At 49.8% G+C, this 26352-nt stretch overlaps 1 protein-coding gene across 1 annotated transcript in view; it reads left to right on the plus strand.

Annotated features, from left to right (window-relative positions):
• Positions 1-2442: 2442 nt before the first annotated feature.
• Positions 2443-26352, plus strand: part of ASXL2 (ASXL transcriptional regulator 2) — a 44081-nt gene continuing 20171 nt past the window's right edge. Inside the window, exons 1-2 of the mRNA XM_063153270.1 lie at positions 2443-2542; positions 19103-19185. Of these exons, the coding sequence (XP_063009340.1) occupies positions 2486-2542; positions 19103-19185 (140 nt within the window). The 5' untranslated portion in view covers positions 2443-2485. The remainder of the gene's footprint in view (positions 2543-19102; positions 19186-26352) is intronic.

Below are 26352 nucleotides of genomic sequence, written 5' to 3' on the forward strand. Positions count from 1 at the left end.
TGGCTGCCAAATTTCTGCTTTTGATGCAGTATAATCTGCCAGTTTTTGTGTTCACCAAACAGCTTTTATAAACAGTAATGTAATGTATGATATCTCAGCATTTCAACTTTCACAGTCTCTATTATGGTACAGTCTTTTTCATGCAACTAACTCAGAAAATGGTGTGAAATAATTAGGGGATTTCCCACATTCAGGGACTGTCTTATCTGAAAGACAAGATAACACACACAAAAAAAAAAGAAAAATAGAAAAATTCATTGATGCTCCTTATGAGGGAGTGAAAATACAACAGGATGGAACCACAAGAAGAAATAAAATATATTAGTTTCATCTACAAGATTATAAATTCCTTTATGACTAATAAAATATATTACTTTCATCTACAAGATGGCATGAAGACAAGTCAAAGGTTAAAACCAAGCAGAAGATCATCTAAACTCAAAGGAATTCAAAAAGAATATATAAACTCTTAGCAATATGTATATACTCTTAGGAATATACATTTACCCCCTGTATTTTAATAGTATATAAAGAACGTGGATTTTAATTAACACTGTGCTTTTGGCAAATAGCCAAGCACCCAGTGCTGGATTTTATCCATTATAAACTTTTATAAAAATTTTAAATAGTGAGCCATGTTTCTCACATGGGGAATAGGGGAAACTGAGGCAGGGCTGGTGTGAGGGGGAATGGGGACAGGGCAGGGGGGACAGGCTGATTTTGGAGCTCTCTGGACAGAGTTTAGAAATGCTTTATAAATGAGACGCTGAATTGTTTCACACAGGGCGCAAAGTGGAGGTTCCACAAAGCCAGCAAAGCAAAAAGCAAGAATTGCAACATTTGTGCATGTTTTCATAAAACCACCCCTGCCATGCATGGCTGCCACCTGCCTAATGCACATTTATTTAGCAATATTTGTTTCTGTGCCTGCCTGGGTTCCTTTGGGGGCTCTGGGGAGGTGCCCCCGTTCCATTTTAAACAAAATTCACCAAGGATTTTGTGCCAAGCAAGACTTGTCTGCTGCTTTGGGCTTCTTAACAATCACATCCACTCTTATATTTACACCATGTGGCTCCAGCCAGGTGACAGGAGACATAGCAGGTGACAAGAGACACCGTGAAAAATGTGTATTTTATGTTTGGCTTTTTGCAAATACTAAAATGAATATTATATGTGTTATGTTAGAAAGTTATGCTGCATTAATTTTCTTAAGTAGTGTGTTAAATACAGTTTTAGGTTATAATATAATGTTAAAATAGAAACTATGCTATGTAGGATACTTTTTTAAAAGAAATGATACTTTTTTTAAAGAAAAAAAAAGTAGGATACTTTTTTTAAAGAAAGGAGCGAGATAGCAGCCACAGGACACCCAAATATTTCAGAGAAAGAGAATTTATTGCTCCCTTATCAGAAGAAACGAACTTCTTCCTGCCTTGCTCAGCCCTGAAGATGCGGCTAGGATTAAGAGGAAGAAGCTGACACTGACCAGACAGAATTCTGTGTTTGAACGGAATTTACGCATCATGTATGAGATGTATGAATATGCAACAGGTTATTGTTTTTAAGGGTTAATCCTCTGTTAACGTGGGTCCTTTCTGGGGGTTATTTTGCCCGGAAAAAGGTACCCGTACTGTCTGTAACTCTTTGTTTTTATTGTCTCGTATTGTCCTAATTCAAAATGTCCAAATTTTTATTACTATAATTATATTACTATTTTTATAACTATTAAACTTTTAACATTTTAAAAACAAGTGGTTGGCGTTCTTCAGACACTACTCAACAGAAGACCCCGACTGTTCACCAAAGGCCCTTTGAGTGAGCTCAGGCTCCTTGTGGCCGTTCCAACCACAGCCAAGACCCCGTTGCACACCCCTTGCCCATTCTCCGGGACTCCCTGGGGGAATTATTCTCTATTTCTGACTCTTGAGGCGCCACCATCGGTGTCACCGCCGAGCTGGCGGGCACCGGGCGCAGAGGGCGCGGCTGAGGCTCTGAGGGAGCCGCCGCCATCTTTCTCCCTCAGCCACGGCGCCAGCGCAGGCTGCGGGCACCGGCGGCGAGCCGGAGGAGGGAGCGGAGGCTGCCGGTGACACTTGATGGCGGCGGGACAGCGGAGCTGTTGCCGATGGCAGCCAGGGAGGGACACACCACCACCACACCAGAGCGGCACCGCCGCCATCTTCGCTCCCCCTCAGGCGCCGCCGCCATGTTTGCTCGTCCCTCCGAGAGGCGGGAACGCGGCCGGGCAGGGCGGGATGGGCGTGGCTTCCTCGGACCACGCCCCTCCCAGCGCCGTGGGCGGGGCCGGCGGGCGGGGTCACATGACCGCGGCCCGTGCGCAGCCGGAGCCAACATGGCGGCGGCGGCGGGCGCTGGGGCCGCCGCTCTCGGCGCCGCTCGCCTCTGAGGGGCCGCCGCCCCCGCCCCGCCGCCCGCCGCGCCCGCCCGACACCCCCCGAGCGCCCCGAGCCCCGCCGCGTCCGACATGAGGGAGAAGGGCCGCAAGAAGAAGGGCAGGACCTGGGCAGAGGCCGCCCGGACGGTGCGCGGGGGGGCCGCGGGGCGGGTCGGAGGCCGCGGGGCGGGTCGGGGCGCTCCCGCCGGGGCTCGGGGGGGCGGCGGGGCCTGCCCGGCCGCCTGCGGAGCCGGGGGGGTTATTGTGACCTGCGCTCCGGTTGTTCCGTGCTTCCCGGCCGGGATTGCCCCGGGGAGCGGCGTGGGGGAGGGATTGCCGCCTGGATTTGCTGTGGAGAGCGAGGGGGGAAGTCAGAGCTGCCGGCAAGTGAGAGGCACCGGGGGTTTTTCGGTGTTTGCCGTGGGTTTTCGGTGTTTGCGGTGATTTCCGACACGCTCGGGTGCTGAGCTGCCCCCATTCAGCAGAGCTGCACATGTAAAAAGTGAATCTTTACCTCCCGCTGTCCCAGCTGTACAAAAATTTGTCGCTGTCCTGGGCCGGGCACGGAGGGTGGAGAAAAGGGAAGTTCGGAATACGGGACGGGAATGAGAGAGGAAAACTCCACAGGTGCGAAACGCTGAGCTCTTGAGAGCTCCGCTCGCCCTTCCCAGCTCGGGATAAATCCCCCTCTCGGAGAGGAGGAGGAGGAGCTGGGGCTTGGGAACCCTCCTGGAAGAGGGATCTGTTCAAACAAGACTTGAAAAGGCTGCCTGGGGAGCAAATGTAAATAGAAACCTGCGGCTGGGACTTGCAAGGGGTATTTTAATAAATAAATTCACTTGGACCTGGTGTTTACAGCGTGAAAGGCATCAGGGGAGCTGCTGTGTTCAGGAGATTCAGTGCAGGTGGAGATTTTTAAGAAATAATTTGCTGGCTTGCAGGCAGTTGCTCTGTGTGTAATTTTAACATTTTGTTCTGAAAGAACAGTGGCAGGGTCTCCAGGAGAGGGTAAAAATGGGATCAGCTCTTTTCTAGCCTCTGAGCATCCACTGAGCCCTTCCAGAATCCACTTAAGGGCTGAACTTATTCTCCACTGAGCCCTCTCCCCCCTGCAGGCTGCACCTTGCCCAGAGCCAGGAAAAAGGAGGAAAGGATGAGCAGATCCCTGCCAAAACCCCAGCTCTGGCAACCCTGAGTGCTCAGCAGCAATGCCAGGGCACTCTGGTCAAACTCCAGCTCCAGACTGCCCAGGTTTGGCTGAGTTTTGGGGCAGAAATCCTGCCTGGGGTTCTGGTTGTGTGCTGGGCTTGCAGGGAGGGTGTAAAGCTGTGCTAGGGAAGGTAAAAATCTCTCAGGTGCCTTGTCCTGCTTTTGGAAGGTGACATAAAAGTGTCCCCAGGCTCAGCAATGTCTCCAGGTGTCCCCTCTGTGTGCAGGTTCCTTTCCTGAGCTTTGGGGTGACCCCAAGGCTCCCTGGGCTGCAGGGGCTGGGCCTGGGGCTCTGCTTGTCCAGGACCCAGCTTGGAAAAGCCCTCCCAGCCCAGCTGTGCCCAATGCCCACCCTGTCCCCAGCCCAGGGCACCCAGTGCCACATCCAGGACACAGGGATAGGCACCCCAAACCTCCCTGAGCAGTGCCAAGGCCTGAGCCCCCTTTCCATGCAGGAATTCCTCCTGGTGCCCACCCTGAGCCCATTTCCCCTTGTCCAGAGCAGCTGCTGCAGGGCAGAGAGCTGGGGGCTCCTCCTGGGGAAAATGACCCCAAACTGTCACAGAGTGCCTGAGGAAGGTCATTGACAGAGACCTGAACTGCAAACAGCTCCAGGCAGAGATTGCTGGAACCTCACAGAATCCCAGGATCATTCAGGCTGGAAAATCCCTCCCAGCCCATCCAGTGCCAGCTGTGCCCAGTGCCCACCTTGTGCACTCAGTGCCACATCCAGGTGCCACCTGCAGGGATGGGCACTGCCAACCTCCCTGGGCAGCCCCTGCCAAGGCCTGAGCACCCTTTCCATGCAGAAATTCCTCCTGATGTCCACCCTGAGCCTGCCCTGGCCCAGCCTGAGGCCATTTCCCCTTGTCCTGTCCCTGTTCCCTGGCTGTCCCCTCCTGTCAGGGACTTGTGCAGAGCCACAAGGTCCCCCCTGAGCCTCCTTTTCCCCTCTCCCAGCTCCCTCAGCTGCTCCTCAGACCTGGCTCTCCATGCAGGCTTGTCCTGAGGAGCTCCCCAGCTCCCTGCAGAGCAGCCTCAGGCCATCCCAGCTGCATTTTCTGGTCCCTCTCCTGCTCTCTCACCTCTGCGCTGCTGCTCACAGGTGGTTGAGGCAGCTAAACCAGCAAAAACATTGGGTTTTTTTTATAATTAACTTCTGGTGCTGATGTGTTCTTGCTCCACTTTAGCCCTCCTGGCCGGGAGTGTGGGGTTAGGTCTCCTCCAGTTCTGCAGCACACTGAGGTGAATTATTCTTGAATTAACTGAATTTATTAATTCAGCTCAAAGGAGAGAGGAGGGAATTCCATGAAACTGCTGTGGAGAGCTGTGGGGCTGCAAACTGGGGCAGCAGGAGGTGAGGGAAGGTCCCCAGGAGGGCAGGAAGTCACTGTTGATAAACAGCCTGTTCTCATTTCCTGCCTCTCTCTGCAGCTGCACTGAGCTGGGACGGGCTGCTGGCCCTGCTGGGACAGGGCTGGGGTCCTGCAGCTCCAAACCCACCTGCAGGAGGTGCTGGGACAGGGCTGGGGTCTGCAGCTCCAAATTCACCTGCAGGAGGTGCTGGGACAGGGCTGGGGTCTGCAGCTCCAAATTCACCTGCAGGAGGTGCTGGGACAGGGCTGGGGTCCTGCAGCTCCAAACCCACCTGCAGGAGGTGCTGGGACAGGGCTGGGGTCTGCAGCTCCAAATTCACCTGCAGGAGGTGCTGGGACAGGGCTGGGGTCTGCAGCTCCAAACCCACCTGCAGGAGGGGAGAAGCTGCTGCTGCTGGGAGTTCAGGGGGTGGGCAGCACACAGTTTGTGTTCAGGCTGTGCCAGGGCTGCAGTTGTGCCAGGTTCAGGTTGGGATCCTGCACCCAGAGCAGTGCCAGGGCTGGAGCCAGGCTGGGAGAGCTGGGGGTGCCCACCCGGATGGGAGAAGGATCCAGGGGGAGCTCAGAGCCCCTGGCAGGGCCTGAAGGGGCTCCAGGAGAGCTGCAGAGGGACTGGGGACAAGGGATGGAGAGACAGGAGCCAGGGAATGGCTCCCACTGCCAGAGGGCAGGGCTGGATGGGATATTGGGAATGAGGAATTGTTCCCTGGCAGGGTGGGCAGGCCCTGGCACAGGGTGCCCATGGTGCCTCAGGTTTGGCTTTTCTGTTTTTCACATGCTGTGCTGCTTTAGTGTGTGGGTCTGGGTTTCATATCAGGGATGCTGAGCTCTGGGCACAGAGCAGGGACACAAAACAATTCCTGCTCCAGCTGGGCACCAAGGACAAATGACCCAAATCTCAGCCCAGGAGCACAAACAGAGAGCCACTGTGCCAACCCCAGTGTCCAGCCTGGCCCTGGGCACTGCCAGGGATCCAGGGGCAGCCCCAGCTGCTCTGGGTGATGCCTTGTGCAGGCTGAGCTGGAGCAGAGGCTGGGCAGAGCTAAAGAATCAAGCAGGGATTTATTGAAAGCATCTCCTGCATGGATCCACCTGGGGCAGCACAAGAGCCCAGCCAGGGCTGCACCCAAGATGAACCAAAATGGCCCCAAAATGAGCCCAAGATGAACCAAAATGGCCCCAAAATGAGCCCAAGATGAACCAAAATGGCCCCAAAATGAACCCAAGGTGAACCAAAATGGTCCCAAGATGAACCAAAATGGCCCCAAAATGCAGAACCAGGCACGGGGTCTGTCACTGTGATCAGTTCTGCTCCATTTGCACCTTGCAGTTCATTGTCCCATTCCAGCTTTAGCCCATGCAGTCCCATCCTTGTTTTTCTCTCTCCTGTTTGTGCTCACCTTGGTGCCTCCTGTTCTCCACAACTCTCTCTCCTCCCTCGTTGTTCCTGGGAAATGTCTGGAGGCTGCTGTGGAGCCCAGGAGGCTCCTCCTGGAGAGCCTGGCAGGGTTTGACACATCTCAGGGAGGTTCAGGGATTAATCCCAGCTTGCAGAATGAGCTGATACCTGAAGCTGGTAAAGCCTTCCTGTTTTGTTTGGTTTTTTGTCGTTTTTTTGCTGGTTTTTTTTTTTTTTTTTTTTCTGGAGGTGATTGTTTGTTGCTCTGTTGGGCTTTTTGGTGGTGCTTCATTTGGTTTTTAGCCCCTGAGGATTATCACAGCTCCTTCCCTGATCCCAGGCTGTGGCTGAGGATGAATTTCCGAGGCAGACACGGTGCTGAGGCGAGGGCTGCTCTGTCCCAGCTGTGAAATGCCTTTGCAGAGGTTTCTGAAGGCCAGGGCAGGTGGTGGCCCCAGCTCTGGCACAGCTCTGTGTGTGCTGCCAGGGAATCACCTTGGCACTGCTTCCAGGGAAACAGCTCCTGCCTGGGCAGGGCTTGGCACAGACCCTGGCACACGTCCATGGAGAAGGGCACTCTGCTGCACTCCTCACTCACACACATCCCCAGGCAGCTGCAGCTCTTGGAGGGATTTTTCCTGAATTTTTTTCAAGCTTTTCCTGAAGGATTTCAGGAAAATCAGGTGCCCCTCACTGCGTGCTGGAGACCTGACAGGAGAGACCTGAAGGGGATGGAGCTGGGAAGGGAATGGAGCCCCAGGAGGGGCTGAGGGAGCTGGGAAGGGAATGGAGCCCCAGGAGGGGCTGAGGGAGCTGGGAAGGGAATGGAGCCCCAGGAGAGGCTGAGGGAGCTGGGAAGGGAATGGAGCCCCAGGAGGGGCTGAGGGAGCTGGGAAGGGAATGGAGCCCCAGGAGAGGCTGAGGGAGCTGGGAAGGGAATGGAGCCCCAGGAGAGGCTGAGGGAGCTGGGAAGGGGCTCAGCCTGGAGAAAAGGAGGCTCAGGGGGGCCCTTGTGGCTCTGCACAAGTCCCTGACAGGAGGGGACAGCCAGGGAACAGGGACAGGACAAGGGGAAATGGCCCAGGCTGGGCCAGGGCAGGCTCAGGGTGGACATCAGGAGGAATTTCTGCATGGAAAGGGTGCTCAGGCCTTGGCAGGGGCTGCCCAGGGAGGTTGGCAGTGCCCATCCCTGCAGGTGGCACCTGGATGTGGCACTGGGTGCCCTGGGCTGGGGACAGGGTGGGCATTGGGCACAGCTGGGACTGGATGCTTTGGAGGGATTTTGCAGCCTCAGGGTCTCTGGGATTCTCTCACTTCCCAGGAAAGCCAGATTGCAGCTCTGGGCTCAGCTGCATCCTCTGCCACCTGCACTTCTGCTCCTGGCAGTTGTAGTGAGCTGAAATCTGCTTTGAGCTCATCCTGGGCATCTCTAACACACAAATGGAGGCTTAAAAATGGTTCCTGTGTGGAGACAGGACCTGTGCAGGGTGAGGGGGAAGTGTAATCCCCTCTGATGGCTACAGCAAAGCAGCAGACTACAAAATCCTCCTTCCAGTCACAATAATCCCATTATTGGCCTGCTGTTTGCAACACTCATTTCCAAGTTCCTGTGCTCCTGCTGGGAATTTTAACCTCTCGGAGGGCTCTGAGGTGCTGCAGGTGCCACCCCTGCAGCTGTGGCTGTGCAGGTGCTTGCTGCAGCTGGGTGAAGCCCATTTTTCATAGGTGGGGCTGCTTTGGTTGTAATTACAAGCCCAATTAGCAGCGCAGCAGTTCGGCAGCTGCCCCAGGGGCTGGCTCTGGGCTTGGCAGGGCTGCCCACCTTTCCCAGGCTGGCAGAGCAGCTGGAAAAGCCCTGGGATGTGCAGAGCAGGGAGAGGTGGCTGTGCCAGGAGGGGAGCCCCAGGTGTGCCCCCGGTGCCTCTGCCAGCAGATTGTGATGCTGTGAAAATTGAAATTCCCAGGTGGAAATGTGAGCAGCTCCAGGAACTGCTGCGCTCCAGGAGACAAACTCAGAGCTGGTGAAGGATCCCAGAGATATTCCCTGTATTTTACAGAGTCACAGTTTGGGTTGGAAAGGAGCTTAAATGTGACCTCATGCCATGGCAGGGACACGTTTCACTGTCCCAGGGTGCTCCAGCCCCAGTGTCCAACCTGGCCTTGGACAATTCCAGGGATGAAACAGCCACAGCAGCTCTGGGAATTCCTTCCCAGCCCCTCCCCACCCTCCCAGGGAACAATTTCCTTGTTTAGAGCCATAAACGTGCTGTAGGTGTGGGTTTTACCACAGAGCTCTGCTGCACTTCTGCTTGGTCTGTCTCGTGAGAAATGCTATTCACTTTAAAAAAATTTAAAAGGTTTATTAAAACCTTGTCAAAAACACAACAGCAGACTGAATAGAGAAAAAAGGCAGAGGATTTTCTCACCATGTGCTCACCCACACAAGGAGGTTTTGCCTTTTAACCCTTTAGCCCTTCCCAACGTTGTGTCCATTGATTAATTTTTGTTGTCCAGTGGTGGAGTTTAAATCCCTAAATCTTGATTGGATGTCAGGATGCCATAGTGACAATCCCACCCTCCCAAAATCCCAAACCCAGGGCACTCTCTGATAACAACACAAGGGGGATAAAAGATAACTGTAAATATAAAACTTCTCCTAACATATATTTACCCTTTTTAAGGTGATATTTACCTTTTATGATGATATCTACCTTTTAATTGTGAATCAACCATGGCATCACTCATCTGTCACGGTCTGGTTCCTGTGATTTGGGCAGGGGGGGTAAAACAAATCTATAAAACTTCTCCTAACATGTGTACATGATATTTACCTTTGAATTGTGAGAGATTCATGGCATCACTCGTCTAACTCATCTATCACAGTCTAGTTCATGGGATTTGGGCAGGGGGGGTACAAGATAATGATAAATCTATAAAACTTCTAACATATATACATGGTATTTATCTTTTCATTGTGAGAATCACCCATGGCATTGCTCGCAGTCAGGTTCCTGTGATTTGGGCAGGGGGGGTAAAACGTAATGATAAATCTATAAAACTTCTCCTAACATATATACATGATATTTACCTCTTAATTGTGAGTTACCCATGGCCTCATCACTCATCTGTCACAGTTTGGGTCATGGAATTTGGGCAGGAGGGGGGTAAAAGATAACTATAAATCTATAAAACTTCTTCTGACATGATGTATATTTGATATTTACTTTTAATTGTGAGAGTCACCCATGGCCTCATCACTCATCTGTCACAGTTTGGGTCATGGAATTTGGGCAGGGGGGGTAAAACATAAATCTATAAAACGTCTCCTAACATATATACATGATATTTAGCTTTTAGTTGTGAGAGTCACCCCTGGCATCGCTCATCTCTCCCAGTCTGGTTCATGGGATTTTTGCAGGGGGATTCTGGAGCTGCTGCAGCCCTGGGGCAGCTCCTCCTGCTCAGGCTGTGCTCTCCTCCCCAGGCCCAAAATCAGTGATATTTCTTGGTGTAAAACCCTAAACCAGTGATGTTTCCTGGTGTAAAATCCCAGGCTTGGGTTAGCTTGGCGGGACCTGAGGGATCACCTGTGCCACCCCTTTGGAGCAGCTGCAGGAGGTGGAAATGCATCTGGTCACAGCTCTTCAGTGGCTGGGACAAGTAAATCAAATTAATCAGCTCTTGTTAAATGTGCTTGGAAGTGCTCTCAGAGGGTTTTGTGATTTCCTCTGCCACATCTCACTGGCAGGGCCAGAAGTGATTCTTTGGCTGTATCCAAGTCCTATTCCCTTATTGTCTTTGTCCTGAGCTCTGTCCACTCTGTCATGGAATGGTTTTGGGTTCTGTCCAATGAAATAGTTCTGAGTTCTGTCCAGTCTCTCATAGAATGGTTTTGAGTTCTGTCCAATATTTCATGGAATGGTTTTGGGTTCTGACCATTCTGTCATGGAATGGTTTGGAGTTCTGTCCATTCTCTCATGGAATGGTTTGGAGTTCTGTCCATTCTCTCATGGAATGATTTTGAGTTATGTCCAATGGAATGGTTCTGAGCTCTGTCCAGTCTCTCATGGACTGGTTCTGAGTTCTGTCCAGTCTCTCATGGAATGGTTCTGAGCTCTGTCCAGTCTCTCATGGAATGGTTCTGAGCTCCCTTTGGAGGGTGTTGGGGTTCAGGGAGGTTCAGGCTTTCTCCTTCATCCTGCTCTCATGTGCTTGCATCTGATTCTGCAGCAGAAGCAGAAGAATCATTGGGTCTTCGTCTGTCTCTGGTAGTCCTGGGGTTGTTTATTCCCATGGCATGTTTATGGAAAGAGGGAAATTCAAATTGTGCAGACCCCAGTGTGGCCCAGTCTGAGGTGTTGTTGTGAAAATTCCAATTGTGGAGACCCTTTCCCCTTCCCCTTCTCAGAGATTCTGCAAGGAAGAATTTCAGTTCAAGGGTTTGGCTTGTAGGTGATTTGTAAATAAAACCAGTAACAAACTGCTTTTATTTACAGTCTCAACACACAGGACACTTCCCTTAAATGTGCTTCAAATGTCATTTTTGTGACACTTCAGGCCACTGAGGCTTCCTGTCCATCTTTGAGCTGCTGTTTCCTCCAGGTCTGTGGGCAGCTTTTTGTGTTTTCCAGCCCTGAAAGGAAGGGATGAGGGCTGAGGTTTCCCCTGTGCTCCAGATGGGAAGGAATATTTATCTCTAAGTTGTGAGTTTGATAGTATTTTATTAATACTGGCAGCTCAGTCAATGAGCAGCAACAAAATACAGACAGCAATGGGAAATGGTGACATTGGGACAGTGGTGACAATGGGAAATGGTGACAGTTGTGATATTGGGACAGTGGGAAATGGTGACGTTGGGACAATGTTGAGAAATAAAATGGTGACATTGTGACAGTGGGAAATGGTGACATTGGGACAATGTTGACATATAAGATGGTGACCCTGGTGACAATGGGAAATGCTCCAGCCCTGTGCCAGCTCCGTGGCTGAAGGCAGGCACTGCTGCAGGGCTTGGGCTCAAACATGAATTTATTCAATATTGACAGCTCAGTGTCAGAGCAGTGCTGCAGGTCTGCTTCGTGTGAACCCCAAATTCCTGTGCTGTGGGGGCAGCCTGAGTGGACAGCCAGGAGTGGTGCAGGTCTGTCTTAGGAATAATAATTACAACTGATAATTGTCTCTTGCTGATAATTGTCACTATAGGACATGAAATAAATCAACAGGAAAACTGGAATCTCCAAGGGAAAAAGAAGGACAGTTTAATTTCTGACTCTCCAGTATTTATAGATTTTCAAAAGTGACGGTGGATTGGAGGATGACAGTGCCACCTCTCCAATGACACTGGACAAACCAACAGTCCATCAAATGTCTCCTCCTCCAGAAAAGAATGTAAAAGAATGAGTTATTTACAGAAAATGTGTGAGAAAGTTCCTCACAAGAATATAAACATCAGAAGGCTTAGAAGAACAGGGTGACAGATAATTCACTCTTAGATCCCCTGCACGACCTTCTCAAACCCTCAGGGATGGCACAGAGGGGTTTTTGGGAAAGGCCACCCTGTTAGTCCCCCCAGCAGACACAAATCCCTCTCCCACCTCATCCCCAGGTTGTTCCTGGTGTTCTGCTCCAACCCCGCCTTGGAGCTGTTCCAGTTTATCTGCTGGGCTGAATCCAGGGATGTGAATTCAAGGGGTGTGAATTCAGGGGTGTGAATTTGGGGGTGTGAATTCAGGGATGTGAATTTAAGGATGTGAATTCGGGGGTGTGTGAATTCAGGGTTGTGAATTTAGGGGTGTGAATTTAGGGATGTGAATTCATGGTGGTGAATTTAGGGATGGGAATTCAGGGATGTGCATTCAGGGTTGTAAATTCAGGGATGTGAATTCAGGGACGTGAATTCCAGGATGTGAATTCAGGGTTTGTATATTCAGGGGTGTGAATTTAGGGGTGTGAATTCAGGGATGTGAATTCATGGATGTGAATTCATGGATGTGAATTCATGGATGTGAATTCAGGGTTGTGAATTTAGGGATGTGAATTCAGGGGTGTAAAATCAGGGATGTGAATTCAGGGGTGTGAATTTAGGGATGTGAATTCAAGGATGTGAATCTAAGAATGTGAATTCAGGGGTGTGAATTTAGGGATGTGAATTTAGGGGTGTGAATTTAGGGGTGTGAATTCGAGGATGTGAATTTAGGGATGTGAATTCAGGAGTGTAAATTTAGGGATGTGAATTCAGGGGTGTGAATTTAGAGATGTGAATTCAAGGATGTGAATCTAAAGATGTGAATTCAGGGATGGGAATTCAAGGATGTGATTTCAGGGATGTGAATTTAGGGATGTGAATTCAGGGGTGTAAATCTAGGGATGTGAATTCAGAGATGTGAATTCAGGAGTGTAAATTTAGGGATGTGAATTTAGGGATGTGAATTCAGGGTTGTAAGCTCCCAGGCCAGAAGCTTTGAGTGCTTTTCTAGGGGTCACTCCTGCTTTTCCCCACAAAAATCCCTCCTAGCCAGCAAACCTCTCCTGGCCTTTGGGGCTGCTCTAACCCTGTTGGGATTTTTTCGAGGAGGAGTTGGGCTGGATTCCTGTGGGTCTCTTCCAGCTCAGGATATCCTGTGATTCTCTGGAGCTGTTTATTCTCCACTTAGAGCTGGAGGAGCTTTGGAAGCTGGTGGGAGCTCAGGGCAGTTTCAGAATGCTCATGGAGTCTTTTGGTTGGACAAGTTTTCCACTGATCCAGAAACTGAAGAAGCGCCTCAGTGTCCTTGTGCAGAGATATTTGAAATGAAGCATCAGAAATCAGAAGGTTTAGAGGGCAGGGATGGATGGGATATTGGGAATTAGGAATTGTTCCCTGGCAGGGTGCCCAGAGCAGCTGGGGCTGCCCCTGGATCCCTGGCAGTGCCCAAGGCCAGGCTGGACACTGGGACAGTAAAGGTTGGGCAGGGATGTCCCCAAGGAGAGAGGTGGCTCTGGGATCTTCCAGCAGGACAGGGATGTCCCCAAGGAAGGAGGTGGCTCTGGGATCCCCCAGCTGAGATGTCCCCAGGCAGGGAGGTGGCTCTGGGATCTCCCTGCCCTGCTGCTGCTCCAGCCCTGTGCCAGCTCAGTGTGAAATGTGCCCTTTAGTGGCACCTGGCTCCTGATGCCACAGGATTGTCCATCCCTCCCTGACCTGCTTTCTGCCTAAATCCTGGCCAGCATTTGCCTAATGGGATGAGTGGAGCAGATCCTGCAATCTGGGTCAAGTCCTTCATCCCCCCGGGGCTCCTCTTGTGTTTTCTGGGGGTGACTGAGCAGCAATTTCACATCCTCTGGGGCTTTTTAGGGCTGGCCCGCTTGTGTGCCAGGCTGGCATTGCAGGGTGATGCCCTGCTGGCAGCAGATGGGCAGCTTCTCCCATTTCCATGGTGGCTGCAGCTGGAATTCCCTCCTGGATGTGAGGCTGAGGTGGAACCAGATGATCAGGTTTTGCTGCCTGCCTCTGCAGAGCTTGTCTGAGCCAGGTGGGAGCTGCTCAGCTGCTTGCATTCGTGGGTTCAGGAAGTTTAGGTTCTATTTCCAGGAAGGAACATGAGTGGAAGTGCTGATTGTGTTTATAACATCAGTTTTAAATCCAGTTTTAAATCCTTCTTTGTATAAGGGAATAACCAATAGGACGAATTCCAGAGTGCATTTTTGCCAAAGCTTTCCTGGTCTGAGGTTCTCCTTCACATCCAGCTGTGGAGGATCTCTGGATTAAACCTTGATGGGCTGATAAAAACACCCCCAAACAACCCCATTAAACCTTGATGGGCGGATAAAAACACCTCCAGAAAACCCCAACCACTTCAAACACAGGTTTTAATTGTGAACACTGCCTGATCCAGGTTTATGTGGGCAGCACTTGCATCCCTCAAAGCTTTCCCAAATGCATCTCTCAGAGCTTTCCCAAATGCATCTCTCAGAGCTTTCCCAAATGCATCTCTCAGAGCTTTCCTAAATGCATCTCTCAGAACTTTCCTAAATGCATCTCTCAGAGCTTTCCTAAATGCATCACTCTGAGCTTTCCTAAATGCATCTCTCAGAGCTTTCCTAAATGCATTTCTCAGAGCTTTCCCAAATGCATCACTCTGAGCTTTCCTAAATGCATCACTCTGAGCTTTCCCAAATGCATCTCTCAGAGCTTTCCCAAATGCATCTCTCAGAGCTTTCCTAAATGCATCTCTCAGAGCTTTCCTAAATGCATCTCTCAGAGCTTTCCTAAATGCATCTCTCAGAGCTTTCCTAAATGCAGCAGGAGTGTGGTCAGCTCTTTCATTGACAATGAGCTTGGCTTAGTTGGCCAGAGCTGAGTTCCCTCTCAGACTCTGTAGGATTTTATTTCTTTACACACAGTGACTAAAGAAGGGTTTTATTTCTTTACACACAGTGACTAAAATGACTCGGGTGAAAGATCTGATACGGGATTAAAAGGGCAGAGGAGAGGGCAGAAGCTCCTTAAGGCGTATCAGCTCTTTAAAGGTGCATCTGTTTTGTTGAGAGTCTCTTTAATCCTCGTTCCTGGTTCTCCTGGAGCAGCCTGTGTGGCAGCAGGAGTGTGAGCTGCTTTGTTTATCTGGTGTGAAACATTTCCTGGAGAGCGCAGAGAGGCTGTTGGCAGGGCAGGGCACCCTGGGCTGGGCTGGCACCTGCTCTGGCCTTGCCCAGCACAAGGAGCTCTGATCCCGGGCTGGCAGAGCCCCAGCGAGCCACGAGAGCAGCTGGGGGAGCCACAGGGCCATGGAGGGTGGGAAAGGCTCCCGGAGCAGGGAGTGCAGCCTGGTGACGGGGTCTGTGCCCTGTGCTCTGAGATTGGTGTGCTTTGGGGGTTCTGGGAGCCCTCTGTGTGCTTTGGGGGTTCAGGGAACCACCTGTGTGCTTTGGGGGTTCTGGGAGCCCTCTGTGTGCTTTGGGGTGTTCAGGGAAACATCTCTCTGTGTGCTTTGGAGGTTCAGGGAGCCATCTGTGTGCTTTGGGGTGTTCAGGGAAACATCTCTCTGTGTGCTTTGGAGGTTCAGGGAGCCATCTGTGTGCTTTGGGGGTTCAGGGAAACATCTCTCTGTGTGCTTTGGGGGTTCTGGGAGCCCTCAGTGTGCTTTTGGAAACCCATCCTGAGCCCATCATGGGGACACTGAGGGCAAGAGAGTCCTGGAGGGGCTGGGGCATGTCCAGGGAAGGGAATGGAGCCCCAGGAGGGGCTGAGGGAGCTGGGAAGGGAATGGAGCCCCAGGAGAGGCTGAGGGAGCTGGGAAGGGAATGGAGCCCCAGGAGAGGCTGAGGGAGCTGGGAAGGGAATGGAGCCCCAGGAGGGGCTGAGGGAGCTGGGAAGGGAATGGAGCCCCAGGAGGGGCTGAGGGAGCTGGGAAGGGGCTCAGCCTGGAGAAAAGGAGGCTCAGGGGGGACCTTGTGGCTCTGCACAAGTCCCTGACAGGAGGGGACAGCCAGGGAACAGGGACAGGCCAAGGGGAAATGGCCTCAGGCTGGGCCAGGGCAGGCTCAGGGTGGATATTTGGAGCAATTCCCACCTGGAAAGGGCTGTCCTGCCCTGGCACAGCTGCCCAGGGAGGTTTGAGGTGCCCATCCCTGGAGGGATTTAAAAGCCCTGTGGATGTGGCACTTGGGGACATGGGGCAGTGGTGGCTTTGGCAGTGCTGGGCAATGAGTTGGACTTGGTGATCTCCAAGGGCTTTTCCAATCGAAAGGACTCTGTGGTTCCAGAAATGTCCTGGAGAGCAGGGACAGCTGGCAGAGCTGGTTGATGTTCCCCTGTGACCTTCCCAGAGCAGCCCAGCAGGGTTTGCAGCGAGCCAGGCGGGGGTGGCAGGAGGCCAGACCTGTGCAGCCTCACCCTGCTGAGCTCAGGGCCCTGTGGGCATTGAAGGGTTAACACCTGGGAGAGGTGCAGGGACAGAAATGGAGCAGCTTTTCTCCCCTCTGCCCTGGCTGAGGTTCCCTGGTGGAACTCAGCCTTCACTGGGGACAAATTAATAAAATTTGATTAATTTGAGCCACATGGAGCACATCCAGGGAGGGAAATTTGGGATGACACAGTGCCCAGGAGGAAAATGCCCAGTCAGAGTTTGGTGTGGTGGAAATGGCCCTGAGCTCCCTGTGGATGGATCTCAGCTTCACTCCTCTCCTGATTTCACCTGAGGGAATGGGATAACCTGGGGATGGATCCCTGAGGGAATGAGGGGACTGGGATAACCTGGGGGTCCCTGAGGGAATGGGATAACCTGGGGATGCCTGAGAGAATGGGATAAGCTGGGGATGGATTCCTGAGGGAATGAGGGGAATAGGATAAGCTGGGGATCCCTGAGGGAATGAGGGGACTGGGATAACCTGGGGGTCCCTGAGGGAATGAAGGAATTGGTATAAACTGAGAATCCCTGAGGGGACTGGGATAAGCTGGGGATGGATCCCTGAGGGAATGAGGGGACTGGGATGACCTTGGGGTCCCTGAGACTGGGATAACCTGGGGATCCCCGAGGGAATGAGGGGACTGAGATAAACCTGGGTATCCCTGAGGGGACTGGGATAAACCTGGGGATCCCTGAAACTGGGGTAACCTGGGGATCCCAGAGGGGTCTGGGATAACCTGGGGATGGATCCCTGAGGGAATGAGGGGAATGGGATAACTTGAGGATCCCCTAGGGAATGAGGGGACTGGGATAAACCTGGGGGTCCCTGAGGGAACTGGGATAAGCTGGGGATCCCTGAGGGAATGAGGGGACTGGGATAACCTGGGGATCCCTGAAACTGGGGTAACCTGGGGATCCCAGAGGGGTCTGGGATAACCTGGGGATGGATCCCTGAGGGAATGAGGGGACTGGGATAAGCTGGGGATGGATCCCTGAGGGAATGAGGGGAATGGGATAACTTGAGGATCCCCTAGGGAATGAGGGGACTGGGATAAACCTGGGGGTCCCTGAGGGAACTGGGATAAGCTGGGGATCCCTGAGGGGACTGGGATAAACCTGGCGATGGAGATGGATCCCTGAGGGAATGAGGGGACTGGGATGAGCTGGAGATCCCTGAGGGGACTGGGATAACCTTGGGATGGATGCCCAAGGGAATGAGGGGCAGGGTCCTGCAGGGCTGGGGGTTCTGCTCAAGAGAGGAGGGGGAACTGCTCCCGTCCTTGTGCAGAGTCCCCCTGGGTTTGTGCTGAGCCTAAGTCGGGCCTGGCCTTTGATGTGCTGGGCTCGGGTCAGAGCTGATGATTAAGAGGAAACGAGGCATTTCCTGCCCATCCCCCTGCCCAGCACGAATATGGCCTGAAATGTCCTGAAATATCCCGGTGACGTGTGGTGAGTGGCATCAGCCTGCTGCAGCAGCTCCCTGCAGCTGCAGCTCTGCCTGCCAGACCCCTGGGAGCAGCTCAGGGACCCCGGGGGCCGGGGCAGGGCTGGTGCTGGGGCCCTTCAACAAAAAAACAACATTTTGGGGGCCAGAGTTGGGAACTTGGTGTGTGCAGGGGGTTTCAAACAGCCTTTTGCTGGAATTGTGGGTGCTGAGAATTTCAGACTTTCTGTGCTGAGAATTTCAGACTTTCTGTGCTGACACACTCTGACCCCCAGGAGAGCACTGCATTTGACCTGAGGCCGTGGAGAAGCTTCCAGAATTGATTGAGAGCACTGGGATTGTGGGTGTGGAGTGGGGTACAAGTGTGTGACGTCACAGGGTGGAAAACTTGGAGTTTGGGGGTTTAGAATATGGAATAAATATGGGGCAAGATGGAGGCTTTAGGGTGGTGGCTGGTTCTTCTTCTTCTCCTTCTTTTCCTTCTTCTCCTCCTTTTCATCCTTCTCCTTCTTCCTTCTCCTTCTCCTTTTCTTCTCCTTCTTCTCCTTTTCTTCTCCTTCCTCACCATCTTTTCCTTCTTCTTTACTTTGTTCTTCTCCTTCACCTACTTTTCTTTCTTCTTCTCCTTCCTCACCTTCTTCTGATTTATTTGTCCTTCTCCTTCTTTTTCCTCACCACCACCTTCTTCTTCTTCCTCATCTTCTTCTCCTTTTTCTTCTTCTTCTTACTTTGTTCTTCTCCTTCCTCACCTTCTTTTTCTCCTTCTTATTTGTTCTCCTCCTTTTTCTCCCTCACCACCTTCTTCTTCTTCTTCTGCTTCCTCACCTTCTTCTCCTTTTTCTTCTCCTTCTTCTTTACCTTCTTCTTCTTCTTCTTCTCCTTCCTCACCCTCTTCTCCTTCTACTCCTTCCTCACCTTCTTCTTCTTTACTTGGTTCTTCTCCTTCTTCACCTTCTTCTCCATGGCTTTGGGTGGTATTTTGTAACTGGGCAGAAAAGCCTGCCCTGTGGACTTTGAGGGATTAATTATTGAGTTAAAAGTGAAAATAATTTAGGTGTAATTTCTTAATTGGATAGTTTAGCTTTAAAAGACCTTGTACTAAGAGATAGTTGGTCATTTTGTGCCTTGTTAGTGAAGAACTGCAGAACTCACTGCTGTGAGACTGTAACATTAATAAGAAATAATAAACACCTAACATAGAGGTTTTGGTGGAGCTGGATAGAAATTCAGAATGCAAAGGAATAACTGCCATTAAATGGAGGTTTTGGTACACTTAAATGTAAATTCAGAATGCAAAGGAATAACTGCCATTAAATGAAAGTTTTGGTGCAGTTACATGTAAAATCAGAATGCAAAGGAATAACTTCCTCTCAATCTGCTCTTTCTTGCCAGGTCCTGGAGAAATATCCCAACACACCCATGAGCCATAAAGAGATCCTTCAAGTTATCCAAAAAGAAGGCCTTAAGGAAATCAGGTGAGTTGAGTAAAGCAGGAAAACTCTCTGGTGCTCTGCTTCCAGCTTGGTGTTAACCAGTTTGCTGTTAACTCCCAGCTCCTGAGGAGTTTCGGGACTGAAATATTTCAGGTTTGGAGTCTGGGTCCTGTTTGTAAACAGCTCCCAGGTGCTTTTCCCCACTGAGCTGGGTAAGATCATCCCTGATTCCCAGGTGTGCAGGGCTTGCCTGCAGCTCCTCTATAGGAAATAAAATAAAGGACTTGGCAGCAGCTCCTTTAGAGGATAAAATAAAGGACTTGGCTGCAGCTCCTTTATAGGATATCCCAGCCCTGGTCAGGGGCTTCAGGGACTGAAGGAAACAGAACGAATTTTAATTTCTGCTTTACAAAATAAGTGAATGCCCTGGGGCCTGAATTAAGCAGCCATCCTGAATTTGGTTGAATTGTGTTTTGCAGTCCCCTTGGCCAGCTGGGTGCAGCAGTCCTTGTGCTTTGCAGGGAAAGGTCAGGGCCCACTGCAGGGGTTGTGCTGTCCCAAGGGAGCTGAGCATGGCCCAGCTCTGGAAATGTGGAATTTATCCAGCCCAGGGAGCTCCGGGGGAGGGACCAAAGGGAGGGAGGGACAGCCAGGCTTTGGGGGCAGCTGCAGGTCTGTGCTAAAGAGTGTTAAACTAAACTAGATAGTGTTAAACTAAGCATTGTTAAACTAAACTAGATAGTGTTAAACTAAACTAGTGTTAAACTAAACTAGATAGTGTTAAACTAGATGGTGTTAAATTAGTGTTAAACTAAACTAGATAGTGTTAAACTAAGTACTGTTAAACTAAATAGTGTTAAACTAAACTAGATAGTGTTAAACTAGACTAGATAGTGTTAAACTAAGTACTGTTAAACTAAATAGTGTTAAACTAAACTAGATAGTGTTAAACTAGACTAGATAGTGTTGGACTATATAGTGTTAAACTAAGTACTGTTAAACTAAATAGTGTTAAACTAGTGTTAAACTAAACATTATTAAATTGAATAGTGTTAAACTAGTGTTAAACTAAACTAAATAGTGTTAGATTAGATAGTGTTAAACTAAACTAGGTAATGTTAAAGTAGATAGTGTTAAACTAAACTAAATAGTGTTAAACTAAACTAGGTAGTGTTAAAGTAGACTAGGTAGTATTAAACTAAACTAGATAGTGTTAAACTAGTGTTAAACTAAACATTGTTAAACTAAACATTGTTAAACTAAACATTGTTAAACTAAATAGTGTTAAACTAAATAGTGTTAATTCAAATTCACCAACTGTAGCTCAGTCAGCCTGAGGGCACTGGTCAGACTGGAGATGGACTGGTCAGCTTGGAGGGGCTCTGGTCAGACTGGAGCTCACTGGTCAGCCTGGAGATGGACTGGTCAGACTGGAGAGGTGCTGGTCAGACTGGAGATGGACTGGTCAGCCTGGAGTTCCCTGGTCAGCCTGGAGCTCCCTGGTCAGCCTGGAGATGGACTGGTCAGCCTGGAGATGGACTGGTCAGACTGGAGGGGCTCTGGTCAGACTGGAGCTCACTGGTCAGACTGGAGGGGTGCTGGTCAGCCTGGAGATGGACTGGTCAGCCTGGAGATGGACTGGTCAGACTGGAGGGGCTCTGGTCAGCCTGGAGCTCACTGGTCAGCCTGGAGATGGACTGGTCAGACTGGAGGGGCTCTGGTCAGACTGGAGCTCACTGGTCAGACTGGAGATGGACTGGTCAGCCTGGAGATGGACTGGTCAGACTGGAGGGGCTCTTGTCAGACTGGAGCTCACTGGTCAGACTGGAGGGGTGCTGGTCAGACTGGAGATGGACTGGTCAGACTGGAGCTCCCTGGTCAGCCTGGAGATGGACTGGTCAGACTGGAGATGGACTGGTCAGCCTGGAGCTCCCTGGTCAGCCTGGAGCTCACTGGTCAGACTGGAGATGGACTGGTCAGCCTGGAGATGGACTGGTCAGCCTGGAGCTCCCTGGTCAGACTGGAGCTCCCTGGTCAGACTGGAGCTCACTGGTCAGCCTGGAGATGGACTGGTCAGACTGGAGCTCACTGGTCAGACTGGAGGGGCTCTGGTCAGACTGGAGCTCCCTGGTCAGCCTGGAGCTCCCTGGTCAGCCTGGAGCTCACTGGTCAGACTGGAGATGGACTGGTCAGCCTGGAGCTCCCTGGTCAGACTGGAGCTCCCTGGTCAGACTGGAGCTCACTGGTCAGACTGGTGACAGAGCACAGGGGCAGCCAACACCCAGCACTCACCCTGCTAAACCTTTTTACAACCTTTTTTACTAAAATCCTGTGGTTTTGGGGCAGAGCCCCGGGCAGGAGCCCAGGTGGGACCCAGGAGATGCAGTCTGTGCCTGCTCAGGGCGGATTTTGGACAAAAAAACCAAAAAAAGCAGCAGAGAAATGCAGCTGTGCCTTTCATCCTTCAGCCTTCTCCTTTTAGAGCTGAGCTGGGGCTGAGCTCATATATATAGATAGATATCTATATATATTTTTTAAAATACATATTTTTATATATAAAATATATATCTAATACAGAAATATATTCTAATAGATCCTATTTATTATATAAATACAAATATAAATAAATTCATAATTATAGAAATGTAAATAATAGAAATATTATATAAATATATTACTATATTTTAAATGTATAAATATATATTATAAATTTCATATATATAAACTCATAAAATTATATAACTATAAAATATTTATAGAAATATAAATTATATTTATAAATATATACTTTTTTATATAAAGGGATATAAATATGTTTATAATATATATTTGAAATGTAAAAGTATTTATGTCTGCATTATAAATATAAACATAAAATTTAGAAATATAAATATACTTAATAATATAAATAAATATAAATTATATTTGTACTATAGATTTGAAATATAAAAATATTTCTTTATCTAAATTATATGCATAAATAGAATATATTTATATATACTTATTTATATAAATATAAATTATATTTATACTATCTATTTGAAATACAAAAATATCTCTTTATATATCTAAATTATATGTATAAATATATATATACTTTCTTATAGAAATAAATATAAATTTTATTTATACTATCAATTTGAAATATAAAAATTTCTATTTAGATATCTATTTAGATATACATTTTTTTTGCTGTAACAAGGCTTTCTGTAGGGTAAAAGCTGCAGGATTGTCACATTTGAAGCAATTAAATTGCAATTAAATTGCAGTCAGGGCCAGGATCTGTGCTGGGTTGGGCTCCTGGTCAGGCACAGCCCGTGACAAGATGGGCTTGGCACAAAGCAGCTTTTGGAAATCCCAGGTACAGCAAGCTCAGAATAGCTATAATAAAAAAAAAAAATTAAATTAAGTTTTTTTTTAATTTAAAAATTAAATTAAAAAAAAAATCTTAAACCAGTTTCTAATGGTTTTCAAAGAGCTGTAAAATGACCTAGTCTTTACCAGGGCACAGTTCCTAATTCCCAATTCCCATCTGGCAGGGGGAGCCATTCCCTGGCTCCTGGAATGCCTAAATAAGTTGTTTTCTGACTCAAAGATGGGACAACTGAGAGGTGTTTTAAAAACTTTTATTTTGTTTTTAGTCTCCTGTGAAGAGTAAGACAATACAGATGTTATAATTCACACCATCACAATCAGAAGTCAACTCTTTAATTACAATACACTCTAAGCATTTATTTTTACAAAACCATCCTTTAAAACTTATTTCTATTTCTCTCTCTTATCTATTCTATTTCTATTTCCATTTCTCTCTCTTATCTCTCCTATCCAATATCTATCCTATTCAATAGCATTTCTAAATCAACATTTCTTATCTCAAATCTGTATACAGATGCACACTGTATAAACTTTCTATCAAGTTTTAAACATTTTCTGCAAATCCTGCAGTGGCACACCCTGAGATCTTGTCCCTGTGTTGGATATTGCTCATGTTGGTTGTCTGGGGTGGGACAGGGCACAATTCCTAATTCCACCATCACAATCAGAAGGCAATTATTTCTTAATTACAATACACTCTAAGCATTTCTTTTTTATAAAACCATGCTTTAAAACTTATTTCTATTTCCATTTCTGTCTCATATCTATCCTATTTCTATTTCCATTTCTGTCTCTTATCTCTCCTATATTCTATCCAATATCTATCCTATTCCATAACCTTTCTAAATCAGTATTTCTTATCTCAAAATTTATATACAAATACTCCTTCTGTCATGTTTTAAACATTTTCCACAAATCCTGCAGTGGCACACCCAGAGATCTTGTCCCATTGCTCATGTTGGGTGTCTGGGGTGGGACAGGGACACCCAGACATTCCTCCCTGAGGAATCACCAGCCTGCCTTCCCTCAGATTCCCCCTGAGTGAGGATTTTGGAATGTGGGTTTGCTGAAATGGCCATAAAAACCCTCTTGGGGTTTTGCTGTGCAGGATTTCCTGCTCACAAAGCTGGGCTTTTGTGCACAGCCAGGGGAAAGGGGGAATTAATTTTTGTGGAGCATTTTCCTTGTGGGACGGTTCAGTGTTTGAGTTCTTGGGGTTGCAGCAGGGAGGGCTCCAGGCAGTCCCTGCAGCTCCCAGTGGAATTTGGGTTTTCCTGAAAACACCTGGAGCTGCTGGAGAGAGCCCAGAGGAGCCCTGGAGCCAGGCTGGGAGAGCTGGGGGTGAGAGGAGAAGGATCCAGAGCCTGAGGGGGCTCCAGGAGAGCTGCAGAGGGACTGGGGACAAGGGATGATTTCAGTGTCTGAGTTGGTGGAATCCATGATTAATAAATGCAGGGCAGAATGTTGGTTTGAAATGTAATAATTCAACACGAGCATTGCCACAGAAAGGTTGGGTTGTTAGCACTGGCAGGGAGTGTTGAATACAATTATTGTGTGTAGGGGAAACCCATCAGGTGATTTTGTGCATTTCCCTCTTCCAAAGGTCTGAAATCCATAATGACAGAATATTCCTCTTTGTATTTCCCTCTTCCAAAGGTCTGAAATCCATAATGACAGAATATTCCTCTGTGCATTTCCCTCTCCCAAAGGTGTGAAACCCATACCTGACAGAATATTTGTGCATTTCCCTCTCCCAAAGGTGTGAAACCCATACCTGACAGAATATTCCCCTTCTCTCACCCCAGCCCAGGCTGGCTGTAGCAGTTTTTGCTGTTTCCCCAGGATAAAATGGCAGAGAAATTTTCACTCTTACAAGGACTTGGCTGCACCTGCTTTATAGGATAACCCAGCCCTGGTCAGGGGCTTCAGGGACTGAAGGAAACATAAGAAATTTAAATTTCTGCTTTAAAAAACAAGTGGGAGAAGGAGAAGTGTGGGCTGGAGCCCTCTGTAGGTGAGGAACCTCAGAGCTGAAAACACCAGAGCTGAGGCCCCAAAAATTCCCTCAGTTTGGGGTTTCTCTTCAGCACAAGCTGGTGATTCTGTAGCACAAATCCAGAGAACATCCCCAAACCGCCTAAATTTTAACTGCAGCCCCCAAAAGCCTCAGAGGGAGGAGTTTCTCTTTTGATCCTGCTCTGGGATCAGGAGCTGCTGGTTCCATTCCCTGGGGATGAGCAGGACCTGTGCACAGCACCTGGATCCCACAGCTGGAAAGGCTGCAGAGGGATTTCCTCCCAGCCAGGGCTGCTCATGTGCCAGTCTCTGATGTTCCTGCAGCTCACATCTGCTCCTGGTGATAGATCTTTAATTAGAGCTGTTAATTAGTCGGGTTCAGTGTGTTCTGAGAGCTTTGTGGCCAGCTCCACACTGATCCCCATCCCCAGGTTTCTGCTGGGCTCTCAGCGCTCCAGGTGTGGCTCCTGAACTGCATCTCCCTGTGATCCTGCACCCTTTCCTGCTCTGGGGGTGCTCTGGGGAACCCCAAAATCCTGGTGTGCAGGCAGAGATCCCCCTTGGGGTGATGCTGGTGTAGAGTGAGGCACTGAGGTGCTCTGGGGAACCCCAAAAATCCTGGTGTGCCAGCCAAGATCCCTCTTGGGTGCTGCTGGTGCAGAATGAGGCAGAATGGGGAGTTCTGGGGGCACTCAGCAGCTCCAGGAACCCCAAAATCCTGGTGTGCCAGCCAAGATCCCCCTTGGGATGCTGCTGTGGCAGGGCTGGTGCACAGTGAGACACTGAGGAGTTCTGAGGGCACTCCAGGACCCCCAAAATCCTGGTGTGCCAGCCAAGATGGGCACTGGTTTCCATTCTTGGGGAGCCCATGGGTCACCCCGGGGGTAAGGAAGCTCCTGCTCCATTACCCTGGGAGTTTGGGGTGCAGTGCTGAGCTGGGAGCAGGGCAGAGAGGGGGACAAGGAGTGAGTAAGTTCCTACTCCACGGTGTTCCCACACAGGGGGGCACATCCCCAGGGCCCACCTGGCTGCCAGGGAGTTCATCCCCAGGTGAAGGTGGCAGGGGGTTCCACACTGGAGCTGTTCTGGGGGCACCTGGCAGGTGTCCCTGTCCCTGATCCCCTGTCTCCTGGGATCCCAAACCCTGGGATGTGGTTCTGGTTGAAGGCACCTGACAGGTGTATCCTGCCTCTCCTGGGATCCCAAAGCCCTGAGATCCCAAACCTTGGGGTTTTTTTCTGATGGAAGGGGAGAGGCACCTGGCAGGTGTATCCTGCCTCTCCTGGGGTCCCAAACCCTGGGCTGTGGTTCTGCTGGAAGGGAGGAGGGAGGAGGGAGGGTGTGTGTGTGCATTGATGACTCCATTGTTTTGCTGAAGTTGTTAAAGGGGTGTTTCTCTCCTTTTTTTGGGCTGCACTCCACCTGCAGAAGGTAAGACCAGACCCAGCACTGCTTGTGTCCAGCTCCTCCTCTCCTAACACCCCCCCCTTTGCCATTCCCTAACCCAGAGCCTGCTCCTGGGAGTAACCCCGGTGTAACCCTGGAGTAATGCTGTGCCTCCAGCTGGGAACCCTGGGGCTTGGCAGCTCCTTGCTGGCCCTGTCCCTGTCCCCGCTGCCTGGCTGGGGCTGGCTTTGCATGTGGGCTTTGTGCTGCTTTGGGGCTGCTGCATGTTGGGGAATGTGACCTGGCACAGGAGCTGCTTCCCTAACCCTGCCCCTGTGCTGCTCCTGGCACTGCCAGCCCTGGCACTGGGGGTGGCTGCACCCTCAGCAAAGAGCTCCTGGCTCTCAGGGGATGGGGGGGAACGGGGGCTGC

This window comes from Melospiza melodia, chromosome 3 (genome assembly GCF_035770615.1).
Source record: "Melospiza melodia melodia isolate bMelMel2 chromosome 3, bMelMel2.pri, whole genome shotgun sequence".
In the NCBI taxonomy this organism is placed as follows: domain Eukaryota; kingdom Metazoa; phylum Chordata; class Aves; order Passeriformes; family Passerellidae; genus Melospiza; species Melospiza melodia.